General features: G+C 36.0%; 1 protein-coding gene across 5 annotated transcripts in view; it reads right to left on the bottom strand.

Moving 5' to 3' along the window:
• CAMSAP2 (calmodulin regulated spectrin associated protein family member 2) overlaps positions 1-20647 on the bottom strand; it is a 72239-nt gene that overhangs the window by 29447 nt on the left and 22145 nt on the right. For 3 of the 5 annotated variants that reach the window (XM_042819236.1, XM_042819237.1, XM_042819239.1), the window contains 3 exons: positions 5760-5921; positions 5024-5107; positions 322-354 (listed from right to left, as the gene is read on the bottom strand). In XM_042819236.1, coding sequence (XP_042675170.1) covers positions 322-354; positions 5024-5107; positions 5760-5921 — 279 coding nt within the window. The remainder of the gene's footprint in view (positions 1-321; positions 355-5023; positions 5108-5759; positions 5922-20647) is intronic. The other 2 variants (XM_042819238.1, XM_042819240.1) reach the window with 1 other exon arrangement.

Below are 20647 nucleotides of genomic sequence, written 5' to 3'. Positions count from 1 at the left end.
AAATAGCATATACTTACTGGAATTCTTTGAGAAAGTATTTTGAAAAAAGTTAACAGCTGGTAGTATCAGTTTACACCAAAGCACGGTAAATCTCACCCAGCATTATATCTTTCACTTATCTTGCACAGACTACCTTGCAAAGCAGAGTGTTTGAGGGTTATTTTGTTTATTTAGCTTTATTATGAACACCTTTTCAGAGTAATCTCTTAACAAATTATCTCAAAGAGACAAATGAAATGAATAATTAGACCAGCATGACATGGACAAAGCCATTCCCAAAACAAGCTAGTTGATCAAAGTGAAGCAGTTGGGCAAACTTACAGGAACCAGTTTCCAATACCATTTGGTAGGAGACTTCAGAGGAAGCAGTAGGGAAAAAACACAAAAGCAGAAAGCAAAGAAAAAAAAAAAAAAAAAACAGGAACAATTTATCAGATTTCACCATTTTTACAAAGCAATTTTCTTCAACACTCTCGTTTTGTATAACAGTAAATTATAATTTAATGATAAACATTAGAGCACTTTAGCCACTGTATCTTCAACTCATTAGCACAAATAATACTGTAGAAATACTCATCTTCAGTCTTAGTAGATCAACATCATCATTTTCCCACAACAATAGATAAGACTGTCATATCAATGCAGTTCTGTTAAGTGCTTTCACACATGTAATTGTACTCTGAATATGCAATCTGACTAAAGAATTCATTTGAGACTTGAAGTTATGATTTCACAAGTATCAAAATGAACTCCAGCAGTGTATATGGAGAAGCAGGGAAGCTAAAGCAATGAAAAAAAGGTATAAACACGCTGTAGTACATTACAACCAATTGCAGTGAAGTTTGCATTAGTCACTTCAAAGCCAAAGAGGTTTATAATGCTTAGAATATTTTTGAACAGTCATATAGCAGTTTTCAGAACAACAAGAGGTGCAAGCAGTTATATTTTTGCAATGACAAATCATATTAGCATCAGCTGCATGATGTGCAATGACCTGAAATGTAGAAGGAGGTTTGACTATTCACAGAGAAATGATCCAAACTGGTATATACAATTCTAACCTGACACATTATCAAAAATACAAATTTGACCTAAAAACGTAAGGTGAAACATACTGTTGGTGGATCTTTCTGTACTCGAACCGATAAAGAAAAGCTGAAATCCCTTGGAACAACACAGTTCAGTCACTCTCAAACTTGTACTTCATATGAATAGGAACAAAATTATTACTATGAGAATTACTACGAATTGATCAGTCACTAAAAAAAACCTGACAAGGTAATCCTGACTTGATTTCATGGTTGTTTTTTTCGGTTTTTTTTTTTCCCCCCTCAAGAGAAAATTAAGAACAGTCTCAGGTGAAAACCTGCACTCCTACAAGAAGATTCTTTTATCTCCTACAAATCAAGTTTTAAAAATGACTCCAACATAAATTTAACTCCGCATAAATTCATCCTATGCCAAAAAAAAAACAAAAGTGGAAGTCATGCCCTTCATCAGGCCCCTATTCCTGCTCTCTTCCTTGTACCATCATTAGTATTCATGCAGCAGTGCATTAAGTAGATAAGGAAGTTCATCCTGCTCCAAAGCCATCTTCTTGATGGGTTAACTTTTGCTAGCAGTGGGGACTTAGAATAAATTTAAATGATTGTGGGACTATAGCGTTAGTGTTTTACCTTCACACAAAAAGTTGCACTGTTTAAACCAATTTTAAATTGTTTAAAGAGTTCAGGTCTTGGGGTAAGTACTCGGAAATTTGATTTTCTCAAGGCACTTGCATTGATTTTGCTAAGTGTTGACTCAGTCTAAATCACGAACAAGACAACAGTTTAAGAGAAAGCTCTGATTTCACTCAAAGTCATTAGTTTAACAAGTGCAACTGTACATTTACAACATATTGTTCAACTGAAGCCTGAAAACCAAAGCTACTACAAAACTTCAAATCCTAATTCTGAAAGATGCAGAGACTCTACCAGAAACAGACGAGATGACCACAAAGCACCAGCAGATCAAGATCCACAGGGGACTACCTGGAGCTAAAAAGATACATACTCCTTCCTCTCTTATCTTCTACAGGAAGCTAGCAGCAGAAGAAAATGAAGGAAAACAAAAGCAATCTCATAATCTGTTAATACTATTTGCAACTACTCAGAAATAGTTAAGTCTATCTTACCTCTATCATTTATTTATATGATACTTCACTTTTTCTTTTTTAGCAATACAGAGAATTACTATTTATTACAAGAAAGCTCACAACAGATTTTCAACAAGATAAGGCATTATGTTCAATGTCTTTCTTATAACTGATACATTTAAGATTTTATCACACTAGAGATTAGAAAAAAATTACGGAGTTAATGAGTAAACTTGATTTCAGTTCTCCAATTTTGAGCTTTGCTGATTCTTGGCCAAAAATTAAGAAGAGCTCACCCTAATCACACGAATGACCTATTCTTCGCATGATAGTTTGACCACCTCTCCAATTCAGCATATAAGACATTGTTAATTAAACTTGGTTTGGGTTCAAAACTCAATCACAGCTTAGAAATGCTAAAACAAAGTTCTGAAGGAACTGGGCCAGAGCAGAAGGAAGATTGCAAAATCAGTTAAATTTTTAGAATGGAATCATCACCTTTAGAACTTGTTAACACGTGGGTAACACAACAAACCTAAATTAAAAAATAGAGACTCAGCTTGAAAATGCAAAGCTGCAGTAAACATGTAGAACTATCAATTAGTTCCTCCAGGAAACTGGTAAAGTGTGTAATTACATTATTTTGGTTTATACAATGGCAGTGATCAAACCCATCCATCCATTTTCAATTTAGTAAAGATTACTGATGGTAACTAAACCCAGGCACAAGATAGAATAAAATAATAAGGGAAAACCGCACTGCTAAGTACTCAGACAAGAAATTGTACACATTTCACTAGTAGCCAAATCTCATACAAAAATTCAGTCAGCTTTTTCACAGTTGCTGAGATACGTGAGAGGGAGGGTCAATGCCATAAAGTAACAGGACACGTCACTGATTTTGTACTATAAAAAGAAGAACGCATGAGGGATGGAATATGGAGACAAATAATCAGACATGAAGTCTGAAGATAAATGCTAGCAGATGTTTGACAAGAGCCTCTTCATGGTTTAACAGAAAATATGAACAACTGATTTATAATAGATTTTCTTCATAGTTTTCTGTGGAAAGTTTGCATTCAGTATAATTTGCAGTTAGGAAATACCAGTTTTAGGCATATGTTTATTATGTTTTCTAGATCTCATTTGGTAAATACTGTTACATTAAAAAAAAAACAGTTAATCATCAGTTGAACAGACCAGCATTTCTCAAAGAAAACCTAAAATAACAATCTGAGTTACCATCTGAATTTACCATCTTCCTGCATACAAAAAAAGAGATTTAAATTCCTTAAATCCAACTACAAGTGACTCTGTTTTTCAGATTCTAGACTTACTTTCTAAAATCAGATTCCACTTGTCATTGCAGTCTTGAATCTTTCTGTACAAATGGTATTTGTAAAAAAAACAACAAACCAACCTGCAATATAATCTGCAATGAACTCCTGCTAGCAGAAGAGACATCCAGGGGTCAACTGGAGCCTGACATTGTACCCACATTAAGTTTTGCAGGTAATAGATAAAGGTATGCCAATATATACTCATAGCATGGAATACCTGACAATGTAATTTATGCTGCTGAGTATCACACCAAGGCAAATAACCTAATATGCACCTGGAACAATACTATCTAAAACTGTAGTGTATGTATAGAAAGAATTATAATTTCTTCCATTATTTGTCAATAATTGCTGTTTTACAAGTGCATTTGTAATGTGGTCAACAGAATAGGTTCTGTGTTAGAGATTGATATTCATACAACAAAACCATCACAAATGCTCACACTAACTTTAGGCAATTTTTTCAGTCCACTGGTTTTATTCATGGGATATGGTTATGGACCATGCAGTCTATTTCAACAGTTAATTCAAGAACAAGGACATAAATACAAATTTTATCTTGACATTTTTAACAAAACACAAATTATATTCTAAATTATTCAAATTATAATCTAAGTGAGAATAAACATTACTGATCTTTTTTTGTTTACAAATAACGATAATTTTATGTAATTGCTCTTATATATGTGGGCTTTTTTTTTCTCCCATCACTGCTATTAACCATATTAAGATTCTAATGCAAAAACTATTAAGATTTCAAAAACTATTTACATCTTTCAAAAGTGACTGACTTCATCTTATTTTCATCTAGGATAGAATTATCCAGAAGCATATTAAACATGCAAATTTATTTACTCTGGAACTGAATGCAATCTTTCCACATTTTAAATGGGCATAATGCTATTTTATTAACTGAACTCCACAAACAAAACAAAACAAACAAAACAAAATACCTACAACCCTTTTAGGAAAACGTATTAAACAACTTTTATTGTTCACATTAAAAAAGTTGGAATAAACATCTTGGATCATAAAGCAGTTCTTCCCATGATGCCACATGCAGATTTCTCTCTTTTGAGATGCATGTAATTCACAAGGGTGAACATTGAAAAAAACATGCATAAAATGTGCTTTCCTTTTTCACAGTTGACTCAACTGCATTTTGAAATTATCTAGGAAGTATTCATTAATCTTAATCAATTTCTTACAACCACTGCAACACATGTTTTCTTGCTGTCAAAAACTGAATTGTCATTAAGGACAACTGGGAATAAAAAGTGCAACTTTCCTATTGTTACGTTTGAAAGGAATAACTTCATGGAAATCATGAAACTAACTTAAAAAACAAATAGGGGCTGGATTCTGTGATCCTTGTGTGTCCCTTCCAATTCACTATATTCTATGACTCTAAAACCTTGCATTATGTAACAAACAGTTAAAAACTTCAGTGTTTGCAAATGCATATTTACTAATACATACCATATATAAGTAACTGTTATTTACAATGAATGCTTGTCCTTGATTAAATTATTTTAACTCCAGCACGTACCTTCTGACCTCCTGCAGATTCTGCACTGTGATGCTCTTTAAGTTTTTGTTCCTGTTCCATTATGTCTTTCAAATGTTCATTTACCTACAGACAAAAAAGCTTATTCCGTGGTCCGAGAAACAAGTTGTGGAAATTGCAAGTTTTCTTAAGATCTGTAAATCACTACACTAAGTTTGCTGAAAAGATTTAACAGATATTTCTGATTCCATAGCTGTGAAGTGTAACCTGCAAATGTCAACATTCCAGCTGCAGTCTAGGTCACTTACGTTTAGCTTTATGCTTTATTAACAACTCTGCCCTTTATTATGCTTAATTGCATTTGATTAAGAGTGTATTGCTGTCATTTGATTTGATTATGTGGTAAAGCTAAACAATCTCAAGCAATATGTGCTCAAACATAAACAGAACACTTTGCTTTTAAATCATGATAAATAAGAAATTAGCTCTTTTAACATAGCCAACTGGAGACACTCAACCAGGCAACACGCTATCTCAACATGACAGCAACTGTTAACGTGCCACATGCAAGTTATATTATTCTATTTAGACTTCTCATTTATCTAGATCACATAACTAGTTGAACTGATTTCTGCAAACTTCTCTTTTTGTTATCCACAAACAGCAGATGAAAAACAGTCCCTATCAGATACACCTATGTTTATACATATCCATTCATCTCTAATACAACCTTACAGACTACAAATAAAATCATGGTTTGCTTTTCCATTGTTCATACCTTATTTATCCAGAACATGACAGCATCCTCTATGTCATAAGGTAGATCCGTAGCTTGGAAAAAGGATGAATACTGCTGAGTGCATGCAATCACTTTCTCAACGCTGACCATCTCGACAGTATAAGCCATCATAAGAGTATCAATCATAGCCAAATGAGCACTCTACAAAGAGAAATAGTAATGCCTAATTATTATGCACACTGAAATACCACTTTCTTACGTACTGTTTGCAAACATAGCCAGATGCATAGGGGGCCAAAACTGTAAATGCTGTAAGTTTTCTGTCTGGTTTTCAGTTTTTGAATCAAAACCAAACAACAGAAACATGCACAACAGATTTGAGAAAGCAAGACAAAGCGAAAAACAAAAGGCTCACCATGAATTAAAGTAACTTGTGCAATAAAACGAACATCAAAAGTAAAGAAGCACAAATGGAAAGAAAAAGAAACAACTTTCACGATACAAACATTACATCAACTTGATGTTTTAACAAAGCCTAAGAAGTCTTCTGAAATCTCCTTAGTGAAAATAATCCCCCTGGTCTCATCAATGTTATTTTACTGGAAATAAAAACTGACACTGGCTGGAAAGCAACCTTCAATCAATCATCATTATATTGCTGCATAAGTGCAACTTCACCTGTTTTTCAAGTCATAATTCCAGCAAGAAGACACAATTACATTAACGTAACTAAAAAGCAATATGACAGAAAACAATTATTTTTCTTCTACCAAACTCATTCTCTAACACAGATGTAGCTAAACACACACCAAACACACACCACTATGTTTAAAATAGGCACATACTGATAAATAAAACACAGTGTCTGTTAACACAGATGTTTCATATATTGAAAGTCCATGTCTATTTCATAGTTTCTAAAAAAAATGTAAGTAAATAAGCAATCAGGATTTTCACTACATTCTCATGATCAAGTAAGAAAATGATGCCAGTTTTTAGAGGCAGCACTTAAGAGATTTGCATCTGCTTCACAACACGCTTTCTAAGTATTTCCCCTAAACCAAAATGATTTCCCAAGACAGCATTTCTGAACATGCTGTTTTTAAACACATCTCTCATTGAAAACAAAGACCCCAAACACTTGTTAACACCGACCAGCTCTGTTGTATTCTATTAAAAAGTATGCACATAAACATTTCACAGGACAGCTTCTACAGCCATGGCAGCAGCAGCAAACACCATGAGTCAGGCAGCAATATGCTCTCATCACTGCAGTTGAGGCTGTGGACACATCATTTATTCCAGAATTCCCAGCGGGAAAAAGATGAACAGATTCAGGTTTCTTGCTGCCCTTATTGTATGTATTACTTAAGACTGTTACAGTGCTGCCCTTAGAATCAGACAGCAATAAGTAAATACCATTTTTTTATGCAGCTAAGCTGTTCCGTTTGAAAAAAAAAAAAAAAGGCAGATTATTCCTTAGATACTAACTACATATTTTTCATGAAACTGTGCCTGATAGCAAACCTTCCTGGCAACAGCCAGTGCTCTTACACCTTACACCCAGGAGCCTCCCTGCCTGCCACAGTATGAGTGCTGCCCGCACTCACACTGCGCTCCTCCTGCCCAGTGCCTGCGTGGCTGAGTGACTGCAGGGCTCTGCCCAGCACTGACACAGCCTCCAAGGTGCTGCTGGAGCTGTGGTTTGGACATATCCAGATGTCTTACGCACGTATCTATTAGTGGCTGTGCATTATCTATTAATGGAACAACCAGCCATCCAACGAAGTATTTTTTTTTTCATTCTCTCTCTTTCAGCGTCAGCTGCCCACTGCTGCTTTGCAAACCAAAAACACGTGAGCAAATAGGTCTCAGGTCTTCACAGGCACATGTGTTACAAGGTAGAGATCCATATCGAAGTCTCATCCCATGTCCAAGCATCACAAAGCATTAGTGCCTGTCTCTTCCTACAAAAAGCTAATGCCAGCCCACACAACCTCTCTCCTCAGCCACCTTCCCCAGCAACTTTAGCAGCCACCACAGGAGACGCACAGATCAGATTCCCCAAAGACAAAGCCAGTTTCTTAGCTGAACAGTCTTCACATTTGTCCAGGAAGGAAGAGGAAGGTAAGTCAGTTCACAAAAGCAGCCATACCACTTGCTTCACTGCAGATTTAGAAGCTGACGAGGACTTGCTTCTCAGCCTCCAGTACCTGTGGTAACAAATGGCAAGGACACCCTGGCCCGTTCCTCAACACATTACAGCTTCTCTGCTAAGGACAATACGCAATTCACATCAATGTGGAACAGAGGGCTTTAAAGACCTACACCCAAGGTGCTGAGAGCCTTTCGTTTGGATGTATGCTCACACTTTCTCACTTGAAAAGAAGACCACTGACTGGTTCTGAGCCCAAGCTAGCTCCACAGGTAAGAACTTGAACAAAACAGTATAAACATGCTCTTTGACATACTCCAAAGCTGTGGGAAGGTCAAAGACTTGTTCCTAAACATACTTTAAGTCCAAAAGATACAGAGCAGACTATGTAGCCTTTTCTGTGGCATGTTATCAAGATACTGAAGTTAACAGAGCAGCCTGGTTCACAGACTTCAAAATTAGGTGATGAAGAAGCATCTGAAAAATCACAACAAACAACTCAGTACTGCAGCAAACTTAACCCTCATTATGGAAAGTATTGATGCATGTAGAAACAAACCAGTAAACAGATTATTCACATATTAGTAAAAGCCAGTACCTACAGTACCTATAATAACAGAAAATTGCTGAGAACACATGATTTGAATCAAGTAAACTTACAACACTGCGCTGTACAACTCATATCTACAAAAAAAAGTAGCACCCTTCACTCCACTACAGAGTTCATAGAAGATCTACTGCTTAGTTCTAAAAGTCTTAGAAATGAAATCCACGTCTTACACATTAACACATTTCAGCATTTTGTTAAGTGCCTGCTTGGAAAGAAAAGCAACGGAGCTAAGTTCAAAAACTACTGCTATCATTCTGTATTCACTTGGCTTCTGCCTACAAAGATTCTCAATATATTACAAATGCATTAAGTAAATAAAATTAATTACAGTTAGCTAGCCAAATCACATATTTTCAGTGTTTCCAGCAAATTATTTAAAACTGCAAACTACTTATGCAAACAAATGCAGCAATGAAAAGATGACCCTTGCCAATAGTCTGTTACTATCAAAACAAGGTTGAATCAACCTTCGGCACACTGATGGGATCTCTGTTTGAAATAAGCTACCACGTAAAGGTATCTGCAAAGTCTCAGAAGTCTCATCAATTATTTTCCTTATAACTCATAGAAGACATTCAAAGGGGAATATTAAAATAATATTGGAAAAAAAAAATTGGTCAACTTGAAACTACGATCCCAAGAAACAACTCACAAATTTGCTATTTTTGCTAATTTTATTTACAGGTCAATCCTGATTGAAATTACCAGTTATAGATTTTTTTTTCCCCAGGGAACTGAAAGCAATCATATAACATGTAACTTAAACCTAAAATAATTGTACAAAAAATTAATTCCACACACAGTTCCACTGTTTCTTCTCCCCCCTTATCTGAGAAAAAGTCAAGCAAGCTACATTCTTTTATGTCTTGTAGTTCGTTATGCTAAACAAAAAATACTAAACTAAAAACTGTGCTACAAAAACAGTACCCCATTGTTTAAAATACAAGGTTTATCAGCATAACTATTGAAGTCCTGGAAAAAAAAGTTTGAATAGTAATTAAGTTCCCAAGAGAAGCCTTCTCCTCCTTTGATCATTTCACTACAATGATGCAAAGTAGTGAGATCTTAAATGGCACAATATTATGCCTTAAAAAAATGCTCCATTTTGAAGTGGATTTTTTTTTTTTCTTTTTCAAGACAAACACAGTTTTGTTTTTTCTCAGCTACACCCTGCACAGAACACAAGAGTCTTAACTCAATCATCCCATATAATTACTGGTTACTTTTTGCTTCTTTAATGTAGGTTCCACAGCTTTCTTTTCCACTACTGATTAGTTCAGTAAGCAGCTTACTGAATTATCCTGAAGCATCACTGCTAATGCTTTTTTCTGTCTCATCTTTGTTTATTTGGTTCACTCCACTTCCAATCAGCAACTATCAACAACTTCATAAAAAATGTACTATGCATAAGGTGTGTGTGTACATATATATGTAGTACATACATGTATACTTATGGGCAAATACTGCATATTATATCTGATATTGTTACATACTACTAAGCATAGTTATATGTTCCACTAAAAGATGCAAGCAAGGAGGTTTCTTTTGACCTGATTCCTTAGGAAAATCATAGCTAAAACAATTTCCCAGAATGGTACTAGAAAAAAGGGAGAAAAAAGAACAACAAGAAGGTAGAAAATATAATTGTTAACTTCATGCTTGTAAAGCAAAACTAAATGTGCCAATCAAAAATCCTAAGTCTTTCCTTTTTTTCTTTCTATTAAAAACACTCCCCTAGTCACTATGCTTTGAGAGACTTGATTTGGACAGGATATTGTTTCTGTAAACAGGAATATGTATTTCTGTTCTCATGGAAGTCGCTGTGTCTGAATAATCTTCTAAGAAAAATTTTGTGAAGGGATTTGGTCACGTTTAGGAAAAGAAGCCCTTAAGCTGTACTTTGCACTTGTAAAATAAACATACATTTCTAGCTAGATTCCCTAAAGATTTTACCCACACTGGATTTGGCACTCAAACAAAGAATGGAAGAGATCAGATCTCTAAAATCAGCTGGGAGAATGTTTGTGCCACTTTGTTTTCTTACTGATTTCTACACCTGTAGCCAACGGTGTCTACTTACCGAAAACAGGTTTTGTTTGCAGGTACTTATCAAAATACAGCATAGAACAAATTTGGTTCACAGCATTCACATGCAGCACCCGCACCACTGGTGACAGCTACTTCAGCAGTCAACAGTAATGAACACAGTAAATTCCACAGACTTGGATGTAACAACTTCAGGTCATGTTTCATCACATACTAAGATTGCAAACACATTCACCGTTTTCTGTATTCCTAAAAGCAGTTATCTGGTAATGCTAACTCTAAATAACATTTCCCAAGAAAACTGCAATTCTCATTACTGTTCTGCTAGCACGTCAGTTCTAAAATTAGTGTTATGCCTCCTGTTATGATTATTACCAAAGATTCCTTGCTAATTAAGAGAAAGCCAAGATAATTGGAAAGAAACAAACCAAGGAAGAAAACAATAGCTAAGAGAGATCATCCCCACGGAAAACATCACTGAATTTCTAACTGCTCCAATAAACAGACCATGCAGAATGAACACCACAGGACACATACTTAATGAGAAAAGACAATAATACCAGGTGGCTGGCAGACACAGTAAGGGACAGGAATAGCGAGGAAATATGGGATTAAACATGCAGGACAACAGCAGCAGCAAACAGTCGTGTTAAACACACAGTGGTGATGTCCTCAAGCACCACATTAACCCACAGCTCTGAATTCTGTTTTCTTCAGCACTCAATGAACAAAGTTTGTGGTATCTTGAATTCCCAGGCACCTTTCCACAAAAGACCTTCACTTAAATAACACAAGTCTCAAATCAATCCACTAAGCTTAATGAGTGAAACGCAAGGTGAATATGTTTTGGTCAACAAAACAGAATAGTCACAAGTATTCAGTTCTGCCATTTGACAACTTTTGGACTTAATTCTTCTTTGGCCTCATGCAATACTCATCCCTAGCACAATTCTAACATAACCCCAATTTTCTAGTTATTCTTGTCCTGCAAAGCAACAATCAAGTTGCATTACCTCACGGCACTTCCATGAAGCACTTACATCCTGCAAGATGCTTGTTTAGCAAGAACAGCATTACAGTGCCATGTTAAACACGTCCTAACAGGTTCTACAGGTAGTGGTTTTTCTCCTTATTTATCATAACCCTCTATATTTGGTTAAATTTTTTCATTTAGTTATTGGTTCCAAGAATGCACAAAAACATTATTTAACGACTTACATATTTGACATGGGAAATATTTCTAAAAGTGGAATCGTTAAGTATATAAACTTGCTGAGTTAAGCATTTTGGTAACACGTTCTTCTGCTTAAGGTTCCTTCATTATGCTTCTCATGGAATTTAATGATTTCATCTATTAACTCAATCCAAATTAAGTCCTTAGCAGATTCCAGAAGTCTTTTCAAATTACATAACCAGGTAGGATCCCTCCATACCTCTTCATAGTGAAGACCTAAACTATAAGCACTGGAATCATGAACCAGCAAATGACTGTTATTTTATTATTTTTACTTTGTCCCACTTTATAGTTTCATACTATATAATAAATATGCATGCAGACATCAAGAATACTCTAGCAATCAGCACTTGAGTGACTTCACATCAAGCACTCATTTTTCAAACAAACCAAACAAAAAAACTGCAATTATATCAGTTAAATTGAAATGAGAAAGTAATGCAGAATGACTGATAACTAGACAAAATTATACATGTGTAGAAGAACAAACAGCACTAGCTTTAAATTTCCCTAACACTTTTTAAAATGATCATTCAAAATTCTGCCAGATCACAGTCAAATCCTGCCTAGAGCAACCAGAAACAAAAAATTATGTAAACAATTTCTATTTTGTTGCATGTGTGCACTGTTTGTTGTTCTTACGCTCTAGACATTTACACCAAAATGAAATGGTAGCAACATAAAATACCATCTGGACTTCTCATTTCACAACAATCACCACCAATCTTTGCAGAATACAGGAGTTGGGAAAAAGGGAAACAGGACTGGCTCTGGTTCCAAACCAAGTACACCATATACAAATTAGCAGTTCCTTCTTCCTGACTCACTCATACCAGCATAGTAATGACACTGAAGGCAGTGATTTAACTTCTCCGACAACTCAGCAAAACTCCTCCAGAGGTATTTGTCCACAGGGAGTACCCAAGCCTGTTCACCTCAGAACATCTGCTTCAGGAACATAGCCTTAGGAACACTGGAGAACTACCACCTCAGCACGGGGATGCAGGAGCAGTTGGGTGCTTCAGAATGTGGGGTGAAGAGTTCACGTTTGGGTGGTGTGCTACGAGTATGTAAGCCAGTAAGGGACACAGAGAAAAGGCTGACGTCCCAGAATCAACCTAGATGTATGGCTAGCATACTACTTCATGGAAATGTCAGTGGAGCCCTGTCTTCCACCATGCTTGACTTAGCCCAGCATCGTGCCACAGCACAGTGCGAGGTCCTACATGTTTCTCTGATAACCACCCACGGCCATCTTGGAATTCCAACTCAGTTTTGAAACCTTGCAACCCAGGCTTTTAATTAATTCGCTTTCCAGCTGTTTACTGTTGATAGTAACTTTTTAAATTACAGTTCTTGTTACTCAGATAACTGATATAACATGCTTTCTGATCCATAGCATTTTGTTTTGCTTCTTCCTTAATACTAAACTACTTTGCTACTCCCACACTATCTCACAAAAGTTTAAGCACAGCCCAAATATCAAATACCCATCTGGTGTAAGTCACACCATTATATTATACCTAATTCATTAAGATCAGCAGCCTAAAGTAACACATAGGATGAAACATCATGTAATTCTCAGCACTTAACATCTTTTTTCTACTGCCCTGTGGTCTTGGGTTCTGACAAATGAAGTTTTAAAAACAAGCACGCAGGGTACTTCTGAAAATAAGAGAAAAATCATGTTTTAATTACACTGATGAACAGTATGATGTACTGACTTGATCAATTACTATGTCTGATACAACAGATATTGAAGAGGTGATTACACGTTGCAGTTTAGGATGATAATCAGTTTGAGACAGTGTAAACAGTGGGTCATTATCTGCAGTTCGCTGTAGCAGAACTCAAATAATATTTGAAAGGACACTTAGAATCATAGAAAACCTTCAGTTGGAAGTGACCGCTGGCTGTCATTCAGTCCAATGTCCTTTTCATAACAGTTCCAAGTAGCTGTATTTCTCAGGGGCTTCACCAGGTACATTACTGGTATCAATAAGGATGGAGAACCCACAAGCTCTTTGAGTAACCCCTTAATGCCTTCCATCATTTCGAAGTTAGGTGGTTTCTTCTCAGTACAAAGTCCCTGCTTCATGAAAAATAAGTGGTTCAATTACAACGTACAGAAAAACTATGTAGCTCTTCTCCTTCAGCAAGAGAATATAGATCTGAATTCTCAATGTCATTATTTAAGTTGGTGATGTTTGCTTTCATTTATTTATTTATAAGATAAAAACACAACACTTGCTTTACTACAAAAGGAGAGGGGAAATTAGCTTTGGTTCCCTCATTTCTCAATCCAAAAAAAGGACTCAATAGGGCCAAAGACATCAGTGGAATTAAAATCCAGTATTGTTGCTAAAAAACAAAAAATTGCAAGTCACCCAAAGCACAGAGACTACAAGCTGCCATACTGCTGTCTTTTTTATAGTATAAATCAGCAACTTCTTTAATGTGAGCATAAGCAATGCACTCTCCAATGCAGCATAATTCAGCGCATCATAAAAAACCTAAGGTTTTATAAGACGACATGCGAAGTAGGAATACAAACAGGATTCTCTTTGAAAAGGGGGAAGCAAGCTCTAATCTGCGTGTGGAGACCAATGTAACACATCTCCCCTGCATCTGTCTGAAAAGGATTTGTCATCTCCATTCTGCTTTCTTACTTACACCTTTACATGCCATTTTTTAAATGCTTCATTTCCTAACATTATGGCAATATGGCTTCACCTGCACAGTTCTGGGACTGTAGTCTTGCAAGGCAAGATTTTAGCTTCTACATTCTACTCAGATTCCTCAGGAAACATGCCTCCCAGCTGAAACTCACGTACGCAACTCTTGCCAAAATACAATAGTGGAAAAAAAATTCTTCAGTTACTCAGTGAAGGCTTTTAGGGAGAACTTCCGGTTATGAAGGACTTTCAAATGTTTTATTCTTTTGAAAAACACTCACCTTCATTTTTGAGGTGACCATCCTTATTGGTTTAAATGTGTATTTTTGCTGTTTATTGAGGATATGTATGTGCATCTTTAAGCACCTTAGACAAAAGAAACAAGTCAATGTTGTGCTAACTGCCTCTGAAATGTAAGCATTCAAAAGCTTGGGAGAACTTCACTTCTTCATGTCATACCACTGTATCTGTATGAAGCTGCTGCTTGAGAAGCTAAGAACTGTTGCAGCAATTTTCATGTAGCTCATGTACAAAAACCTTCCTTTAGGTCAGGAAAATAAGAATATTTCTTAGCATATTTTTTCTTATTGAAGGAGAATACTGATTAAATCAAAATATTACGTCATTCCAGCATGCTGCCCTCAAGAAGAGAAAATACTAGCTTTGATTTTTATACAAAAACATAACATGTAATCTTCCTGAATTTCATATGAACAGGTTCACCGTAATTTCCTCAGTGTTTCTTTATTAAACATAAGGGCAGAGAAATAAGGTCATCATACCCATTACTGTAATGGTAATTACATTAAGAAGAGCAATTATTTTTGTCCTCTCCCTCAAAGGATTGTAGAAATACCACATTTGTGGTCCATAGCACAGAATAGTAAAACATGAGAGAAACTGCCCTTGTTGAAGATCTTCTTTTAAAACAACAGCTAAGGTTAAAAGAAATTTCCCATCTCCTACTTGAATAAATTCTACCAGCAGCATTAAAGAAATTAGAACAGACACAAAATTACACTGATCACAAACCTGCTTCCCCATGGCTGTTACTGTAGTAAAGACTAGCAGGTGACAAGTTGCTGACTAATAGCATTGCTAAATTAGACAGCTGAACAACATTTTTTCATCCAGCAATTAAGGGGTTGTGACAGGCCAGCTGTAACAATGGCTGCTGAGCAAGGAAATGGTGCACAGTTGAAGTTAAAGCATATGTGGGAAAGGTGTACAGGGTTGTTTAGACAAATGCATCCAAAAGCCTTTCTGCCTGTTAGGTCAGTCCAGACTTGAAACTCACAAGCTTTCTGAAGATTGATATTGGATAGCCTCAAACATCCTATGGACATATGCTTCTGTTGTCAATAATCTCTCCACTTGGGAAATGATGTGGAATTTAAGCTGTGTATTAGTAAGGTGATTGAATGTCTCTCTGCTTGTCACAAAAATAGGTAGTTCAATGAAGAAGTAACTAAAGCTTTTCTTCTTAGAAGTTAATTTAGCAAAGGCACGAAAATGTAAGTAGAATACTTTCCTCAGGAAGTTTATTTTCCTCCTGGTAAAGCTTTTGAAAACCGAAAAGGATAATTAGTTTCTGACTCCTACACAAAACTCTAGAATGCTTTTTTCTCCAAAGAAAAAGGACATAAGTCCACTACAAACCATACAGTATTCCTCAGTTAATTGGTAACCAACATTTCTGGTCTCATACTTCACAATTATTTGTTTGTAATGTGATACTTTTTAAGGCGTGAAAAAGAATGAGAGAAGTCTCTCCTCCACCTCCCTCAGCAAATGGAATAATTGGTGGTTCATATATCTATTAAAACAGTAAATCTTACTATCACATTCCTATTTCTCATGCCTTTTTGGCTCATAAAGTTATTCTAGGAGGCGCTGCATAATTAGTACCTCTCAAAATGATAAAGTTAGTTGCAGTAATGACACATTCACATTGTAGCAAACAACTACTTCCGCTCCAAAATATCACTCCTCCTTTTCTCCCCAGCCCAGGCAAGCTGAGTAAGAGACTGGGACATACATGAAGCAAAACAAAGAAAACAGCTGAACAGAAGAACAAAATACAGAAACTATGAAAAATGGTAAACCCTACACCTTCATTTGCAAAAAAATATTTTTCAATAACTTCAGATATCTATTATTGGAATGAAAGTATGCGTCGGCTGCACTTCCAAGAACAGCAGTACTTATCAGTAGTGCTACTGGAAACCTCTGCTACCAGCACAAGAGACGTCAGAGCACATATCCAGAAACCATACAAGTGCTTCATGCAATGCTGAAGTCTTGGCTTCAGCAAAATGAATGATCGCATTCTTCAGCAGCACAAACTGATGCCTCACCTCAGCTATTAAATCACATTTTTAAAGTGGGAAAAAGAGAGGAGAACCTCCTCACTCAAGTTGTAAAATGGCATCAGCTTTTTTTTTTTTTTTTTTTTTTACAAACATTCATATTCTATAACCACTAAATGGAAAGAGGTGATACTGGAAGTTTGTCTGATCTACTCATGAGATACATTATTGAACATTTTGCAGAAAAGACAATAGCTTGAATTACCATACATTAGAATAAAAGGCAATAACTCTAACTTTTATTACCTGAGTACCCAAAGGAAAACTTTATTAAAGATAGAAAGCTGACCATCTGCACAGGGAGGTCAAAACCTGGAAGTCAGTACTGCAATAGTAGTATGATATGGACACCATTAGAAAGTGATATATAATTCTCATTCAAGAGGAAACATCACAGTACATTTCTTAGTCACAACTAATAGGCAATACACATGACTGTCTCGTAGTCTATCTGATCATCCAAAACATAAATATAAATCAGTGAACAATTGTGCTAAAGAAAATTCTTACAATACTTGCACATTATAGATGCCTCAACATTTAGCATACTCAAGCAATACTTAAAGATAAAATTCTCTGAAAACTTCTGATGTGCTAAACGAATAGCCTACCTGGGAGTGCCAGTTATTCTGTAAACAGAAGACTTCAAATCAGTCTGCCCTGCACATGGGCCTGCTATTTTAATGAAATACTGGTTTAGACAAACTCAAGTTGTAACCCTCATCTGTTACTATTTGACTTACAGTATTGCTGGCAGTACAAGACAAAGTCCTGAAGACATTTTAATGCCAGATTTGTCAAGAAAACCAAATTCCTTGTTCTGTAGATCCTATATTTTGATGAATATCAAGTGAAATTGGAAAAAAAAAAAAAAAAAAAAAAAAAAAAACCCACTTCTCTCCCTCTCCTATGTACAGAGGGCAGCAATCCAACACTTCTCAAAGAAAGGCATCCCACTGTGCTGTGCACCACAGAATTCGTTTTCACCTTGTCTGTTCTCAAAGTCAACCTTTGTTTTCACATTTTATCACTGATTTCCATGCAGACTTAGTTGTACTGATACCAGTTACTAGCATTATACTTATCAGTTCAATGCAAGACTAGAAAACCATTAAAGAAATAGAAAAAAAAAAAAGTGCTGAACCATGTGATTTCCTTTAATATATTCCAACTTCCTTTTTTAATCGCAAACCATTACTTTGTCCAAGAAACTGTGATAATACGACAAGCGATTACGCTATGCCTAGTCACCAGCAGACTTGCAGTGTGTTACCTTAAACTGAAAAGCACCATCTACGTAAATGTCATTGTAAGAAGCACAGAGGAGGAGAGGTAGGAGTTGCACTGTAGGAGAAAATTACTTATCATCCTTTTGGAAAAGATATTTCTGGTAACATACATTATCACAGCATGCCTACACACAGATCTGGACATCACTACTTTATTGGTGTTGGTGCACATAGACATGGGTAACTTCTGGATAACTTAACTGAAACACTTTCAACAAGCATCTCCAAGCACTCAACTCTACTTATCTTCAGGTAACACAAAGGAGGAAAGAGATGTTATGCTGCTCTATGTCAACAGAGCTTTGTGGATGGATGCATTCTGCTCAGCACTAACTTCTCTTACCCTGCCACCCAGCCCTCATTCCAAATCCACCCAGCCCTCATCTTGAGCCACCTAATCTCTCCCATTTTGCCTCAAACCTGAATCCTGCTGGTCTTTTTTGGAGCTGTTCTCAATACATTGACCAGGAAGGAAGCTCATCACAACTCAGATTGTGGCAAGCATTTCAGTCTTCCCTTTGGCAAATGAGTAAATTTGACTCTCCCTCATCCAGTCTGACAGCTATTTCCAATACACTTGTAAAAACTTGTACAAGAAAGAATTGGTAAGATAACCAGGAGAATATAGATATGGGCTATCCAATAAATGGAACAATAGAGAGAAACAAAATATCACTTGACTTGAATTAAGTTTCCAAATTCAGACCATATTTTAAATTGATTTGAAAGACAAGTTAGGAAAGATACTGAAAGGGCACAAAGAATAACAAAAACAGTAATGTACATCTTCAGAAAAACTTAAAAGGTAAACGTAGTCAGTGGTTACACCAGAAGAATGGCATTTTTCCAGATCAAATAATTTTCGGAGAAAATATAAAAAACTACAGTTTGGATAAGATAAAAAGGGGAGTACAATCAAAGAAATAGTAGTAATAAATTTCCAAATATTAGGAAATCAGTCTTGCATGATTTGAACTTAAGTTTATTCAGAAAGATGCTAAGATAATCACTGTCAAATAATAGCAATTATGAACCAAGACCTTCATACAGGAAAGAAGGGTGAAATTGGAATGAAAAACTGGCAATTTTTACCCCAGAGAATGTAATAGCATCAGCAGTCTTTTGTGCTGCTGTTTTACCTTTCAGCCTTAAAAAGATGATTGGTTGCTGATAGTGTTGACAACTGAGATCAACCCAAGCAAGATCAATTCTAACAGTGGCCTGATTAACAAGACCTCTAGCCGAGCCATCCTGGAAAAAATTGCATGTTTTAAAAGAACTGCATATGCAAAAGAGACCCCCAGTAATTCCGTAGGTAGCCCTCCTTAATTATATTCAATGTTAAGCTGGTGGAAATTATGTTAGTAACAATGACATTTTATAGCTGAATTTTGTTAAGAAAGACAAAAGGGTTGACATGAGATGCACATTTACATTAAGACGTTAAAGCACAGTCACCGATCTGTCTCAAAAGCATAACCTCATTTTCATATTAAGCATTTTACTGATAAGCAAGTTTATTTATCAATTCACAGACAAGACATTAATCATGACTCCTCAATGAAGTACATAAAGCTATGCCTAAGGTAGCTCATTTAACAGGAGCACATAGCATCACTCGTTTTAGTTCAATCAAGGATGTATTTATTCCTTCCATTTCTATCAGCTGTTCAATGCTCCATTTCCCACAGTTCATCTGCTGCATGTGCTACTGCTTCCAGGGTCACAAAAGCCAACCTCTTCTTAACTGGCTTGCACTGTCACTTATAGTTAATTCAATGGGGGGAATGTGCAGCACTAATACATGATTGCTACAATGTCTAGTCCTAAAATATTTTCTTCTAATAATTTCAGGGGAGCAGAGATGTAAATAATGCAATAAGAAAGACAGCTCATATATCTGAACTGTACTCTGTTTTCTGCTAAGACCAGTTGTCTCTTGTACTTTTTTGTCTCTTCTGAAGACTGTATTAATTATTAATAGCCTTTGCACTACCTGAAAGACTGTCAATTTCATGGATAAGCTACATCTTGAGTTCAGAGACTAGAGCAAATAACACAACAAAAAAGTGTACAAAAGAACAAATCACAAACAATTTAAGAGGATCATTCTGCATATGTTGCGTTATTCTTTCAGCAACAGCAAGAACACTGGGGACATTCCAAGAGAAAAGAAACAAAAACAATGGAAGAATGTTTTTTGAAAGTCAGCAGACAACACAGATAATTATAAGGACACGTATCCCCCTGCTCCCATGCAAAATCATTTCAAGGACAAAAAGTAGCTTGACTTATTTTAACAAGATAACACTAATTCAAAATGAATGAATGGAACTTAAGTACTTCTAAAAACTCAGCTATAAATGTAACTGAAAAATGTAGGGCATCTGATGATGCTAATACATTCTCATTAAACACAATTTTTAATGCTAGATACATGAAATAGTTTTATAATCTGATCAGCTAAACTGACAATTCAAGTCTAAACCCTAAATGATGTATGAATACACAAACCTTGAAAAGTAACACCACAGGTTTGACTTATCTCA

This window comes from Centrocercus urophasianus, unplaced genomic scaffold (assembly GCF_019232065.1).
Source record: "Centrocercus urophasianus isolate 14NV4802_14NV808 unplaced genomic scaffold, USGS_Curo_1.0 seq_18, whole genome shotgun sequence".
Lineage (NCBI taxonomy): Eukaryota > Metazoa > Chordata > Aves > Galliformes > Phasianidae > Centrocercus > Centrocercus urophasianus.
The sequence above is the reverse complement of the archived record's forward strand: the minus strand, read 5'-3'. Positions and strand labels throughout refer to the sequence as shown.